We start from the raw sequence: 4,266 nt of genomic DNA, 5'->3' as shown, positions 1-4,266 counted from the left end.
GGCTGTACGTGTGTTGAACGTGGAGGCGCCGTCCGTTCGGCGCTTAGATCGGAATCGACCGTGATCTGAATCGCTGCGTGTACGACTCCACCAACCGCGTTCTTGTAACGCTTCCGCGTCGCGATCTTCAAGGGTATGAAGATACACTCATCCTCTCTCTCTCTTGTTGCTAGAATCTCCATAGATTGATCTTGGTGATGCGTAGAAAATTTTGAATTATTGCTACGTTCCCCAACAACCGCCATCCGAACTGGTTGAATATAGCCCGTGCTACCATCTCCCACTGGTTGCACCCAGTAACCAAAGGCTCCCTGGATTCCAAAGGAGTGAGTAAGGACCACGTACGGATCCAAGCAGTAGCTCTGAAGATGACCTGCAAGAAAGTTAAAGTGTGTTGTCTGTTAAAAATCAAATCATTCCTACAGTTCCATATAGCCCACAGAAGCGCACGTATTCCAATTCGAATACGAGCCGCAGTACTATGTTCAACCCCAGTTAACCATGTTCCAGACAACGACTCAATGTCCACTGGAGGATTAATGTTGAAGGCTATATGAATCGTTCTCCAAAGCAACTTGGCAAGTGAGCATTCAAGGAATAAATGTTGTATTGTTTCATCATGATCACAAAAACAACAACGTGAACTACCTACCCATCACCTCTTGATTAAGTTATCCTTGGTGAATATTACTTGCTTGTGGACAAACCACATGAAGATTTTAATACGCAAGGGAATCTTAATCTTCCAAATATGCAACGATCTCGAGATTGGGCCAGAATTAATCAAATCCATATAAAAAGATTTTACCGCAAATACCTCATTTTTAGTTAATTTCCATTGCATCAAATCCGGTTGGTCAGAGAGTTGAACATCTATCAATCTCCGGACCAAGTGCATCCCCGCAGCCCATCGCTCACCAACTAACGCGCGTCTGAACTGAATGTTCAGGGGAATCGTTTGGAAAACTGTGCCTACGTAATCCTCCTTACGTTGCACAATGTTATAAAGGGTGGGGTATTGTACGGCCAAGGGCGTCTCTCCTAACCACGTATCCTCCCAAAATCTTGTTAACATCCCATTGCCAATCAATAATTTAACTGTATGAAAGAACAAGTCTTTCGTTCTCATAAGCCTTTCCAGAACAGCGAGTCAGTTGGCCTCATAGTAACCTGGGCAAGGGTTTTCGTCTGTAAATAAATATCAAAAAAGTTTACCAAAAAATAGGATTTTTTATGTTTTTACTATTTGTCTTGATTTTTACTGTTAATCAAACATCATTTAAACTCGGGAGCAGATACTTCAGTCCGTGAAAAGGGGCTCTTCATTGTACGTTCCCACAGACCCCCAGGGTTATATTATACGGGCAACACCCCTCTCATAATCCAAAAAAAAAAAGGACGTGCAACATCGTTGCAGTGGACGCCGAGCGTGAGCCTACCGGAACGAAGCGACCGAGGAGGACTAGCCGGCTTGGCTCATCCGTGTCACGAATGAGGCGAAGCGGCGCCAGTTGTCGGGCTGGAACAGGTCGAGGCCCATGCGGAGGTACGTGAACGCCACCATCCGCTCCTCCCGAGCAGTGGCCACCACCTGGTCGTGCGCCGCATCGTCGTACCGGGGCAGCGCGTTCTCACCGGCCAGGCCGACGCCGGCCTCGCGGGCGGCCGCGGCCACACGCCACACCAGGCCCTCGGGACGGCACCGCGCGTCCCGTGGCTGCTCCTGGTCGCGCATCTCCACGCAGGTGAAGTTGAGCACGGCGCCGTAACGGCCCAGCATGCGCGCGATCGGGAGGTACCCGTCGCGGCGCCGCGTGTTGTAGTACCCAGCCGTGAGCTCCGGCGCGTGCGACTCTGTGTCGTAGTGCCAGTGGATGCCGGCGACCTTGACCGATAGATGGACGCCGGGCTCGTGGCCGAACACGGACGCCGCGCCGGACAGAACGCGGTCACCGTGCTCCAGGAGCATCCGCGAGTACCAGGACATGAAGAACTGGCCGTACCCCGAGTCCCAGCCACCGCCGTCCTGGCGGAAGAAGTCCGTGTCGTCCGGCCGGCTGTTGTAGCCGCCGGCGTCCGTCGGCCCGCCCAAGCCCCAGTCCGGATTGCCCGCCGCCTCCGCTGCCATCTTCAGGCTGTTGAGCAAATACTGCACGAGGAAAAACAGAGCTAAAATGTCAAGAAACTTTCGAGATACAGGCAGGCTCACTCACCATTTGAATTCAACCGGAGCTGAAATACCTTATCGTAGCATTGGAAGGCGCCGATGCCGGGGAATGCCCAGGTTCCTTCGCTCTCCGGGTACGACGGGTACCGTAGCTCGCCCGCCGGCCCCATGCCGACTTGTACTTCCTGCACGCCGGAACAAGGCAAATCGGCGCCGGTACAACGGCAACTACGAAAACAGAGAAACCTAATCAACTGCGTGGGACTTACGACGACGGTGTCCCCGAGGAAGGCGGCGAAGTGGTCGCGAAAGGCGCGCATGAAGTCGGTGTAGCACCGGATGGGCGTGCGTCCGTCGAGGACGGGCATGTCGTCGCAGCCGAGTGAGACGTACTCGTAGCTGCGGCGTCCGCATTGGTCAGTGTAGGCGAGGTCCTGGTCTTTGTCCATCTCCTCCACCACCCACCGCGGCAGCGGGATGCTGCCATCACCCACGAAGACGAGCAAACAAATGTCACAAACGCCGCAAAAAAAGAAGGGATCGGACGAAATGGCCTCACTTGACGGTGTCGCCGACGTTGCCGCCGCACTGGTGGAAGGACATGACGGCCTGGACCTTGAGCCTGGCATCGCGCGCCATCTCGACGAGCTTCATGTACCCTTCGAAGTTGTACAGCCCCGGCTCCTCGGCCTCCACGACGCCCCACCACACGTCCACCATGATTCCCTCCACGCCCGAGCTCTTGAGAGCCGCCAGATCCCGCGCCATGGTCTTCCGGTGGTTCAGACCGCTCCCGCAGCACGTCTTGACCGTGTCCAGCGGCATCATCACGAACACCGGCACCCCAGACTTCCTCGCCGAGGATGATTGCCCGGCAGCGGCGGCGCTCTCGGCCATCGCCTGGCACGCAAGCAAGGCACAAAGTGTTGATTTGGTGATCTGGTTTCCAAATCTCAAAGTGCTTCTTTGCGTGCGGTCATTGACTTTTTTCCTTTATGCTCCAGTTTTTTCTCGAAAACATTATTTGACGCCCATCAGTTTTTTAACAACTCCCAACCAACGCCCTCCTCACCGTTGCGCGGATCTCAGAGCAGGGCTGATGCCACGTCATATTTTGAACTGGTTCGTGCAAGGATTCAGATGCATTCGCCTGGCCTTGCGCTGCGTCAGGAACGTGCATGGCCCGATCGGTGTATCAGAGGCTATGCCTCGGGCTCACGAGATCTCCAATGTACGAATGCATATGGAGAAGTGGAGCTATACTCAAATGCAAAATCTTTACTTGGCTGGCGGCCAAATATAGATTGTGGACATCGGATAGATGTACGGCGCATGGACTGCAGGACGATACGACTGTTTGCTATCTCCGCCTCCAAGAGGAAGACACCGTGAATCACATATTGATGCACTATGGTATGCTAAAGAAGTGTGGCACTTATACTTCACCAGAGTTGAAGTCGCAACACCCCATTCGGTTCAAAGTGCCACCTTTGTCGCATGGTGATTGGAGGCTAGGAAGGCAATCCCAACAAAAGCAAAGGAGAGGCTTCGACACATTGCTCATAGTCATAGCTTGTCTATATCGAAACAACGGAATGCACGAGTTTTTTGACGCATGGAGCAGCAGAGTACATCACATCTCTTGGTTGGCCAGATTATGGATGGGCTAAAAGATTGGCATATGACGGGAGTTGGGATCTAGAACCTTTGGTGAGAGAGTAGGCTAGAACTTGTATGTGTGGTGTGGCTGTTGCTAGCCGGATGACCACATCCGCGTCTAGCTTCTTATAAATTTTTTGCTTCCTTCTATAAAAATATGGCAAGCCTTTGGCGTATTCTCAAAAAAAAAAAACTTAGTTCGTGTACGATAAAATCCGTAGACCTGGGTTTAAATCCTATGCCCTCCTTCTTTTTGCTACATGGCACTTTTCTAGAAAATTTGCCAGGACAGTTTTAACAATTTTGTAAAATATGTTACATGGCACCCAGGCCCTTTTTCTGCTACATGACATTTTTATAAAAAAATTGTCATGGTAGTTTTAATAATTTTGTGAAATATGTTACATGGCAATTTAAATACATTTTCTCACAAGTCAATT

General features: G+C 51.6%; 1 protein-coding gene across 1 annotated transcript; it reads right to left on the bottom strand.

Moving 5' to 3' along the window:
- Window positions 1-1,298: 1,298 nt before the first annotated feature.
- LOC123120276 (beta-amylase 1, chloroplastic-like) lies at window positions 1,299-3,117 on the bottom strand. Its single transcript, XM_044540251.1, has 4 exons — window positions 2,727-3,117; window positions 2,437-2,647; window positions 2,242-2,352; window positions 1,299-2,149 (listed from the first exon to the last, which is right to left on the bottom strand). The coding sequence occupies exons 1-4, from the start codon at window positions 3,062-3,064 to the stop codon at window positions 1,463-1,465; spliced, it is 1,347 nt and encodes a 448-aa protein (XP_044396186.1). The 5' UTR covers window positions 3,065-3,117; the 3' UTR covers window positions 1,299-1,462.
- Window positions 3,118-4,266: the final 1,149 nt, after the last annotated feature.

The sequence above is a fragment of the Triticum aestivum genome, chromosome 1B (genome assembly GCF_018294505.1).
Source record: "Triticum aestivum cultivar Chinese Spring chromosome 1B, IWGSC CS RefSeq v2.1, whole genome shotgun sequence".
Classification (NCBI taxonomy): Eukaryota; Viridiplantae; Streptophyta; class Magnoliopsida; order Poales; family Poaceae; genus Triticum; species Triticum aestivum.
Note: the sequence above shows the minus strand (reverse complement) of the source record. Positions and strands in the feature narration are given on the sequence as shown.

Coding starts and splice junctions, on each gene's coding strand:
- LOC123120276 (XM_044540251.1), bottom strand. CDS start 3,064: ATGGCCGAGAGCGCCGCCGCTGCCGGGCAATCATCCTCGGCGAGGAAG. Junction 2,353..2,436: donor TCCTCGGGGACACCGTCGTC/GTAAGTCCCACG, acceptor TCCGGCGTGCAG/GAAGTACAAGTCGGCATGGG. Junction 2,150..2,241: donor CCTTCCAATGCTACGATAAG/GTATTTCAGCTC, acceptor TTCCTCGTGCAG/TATTTGCTCAACAGCCTGAA.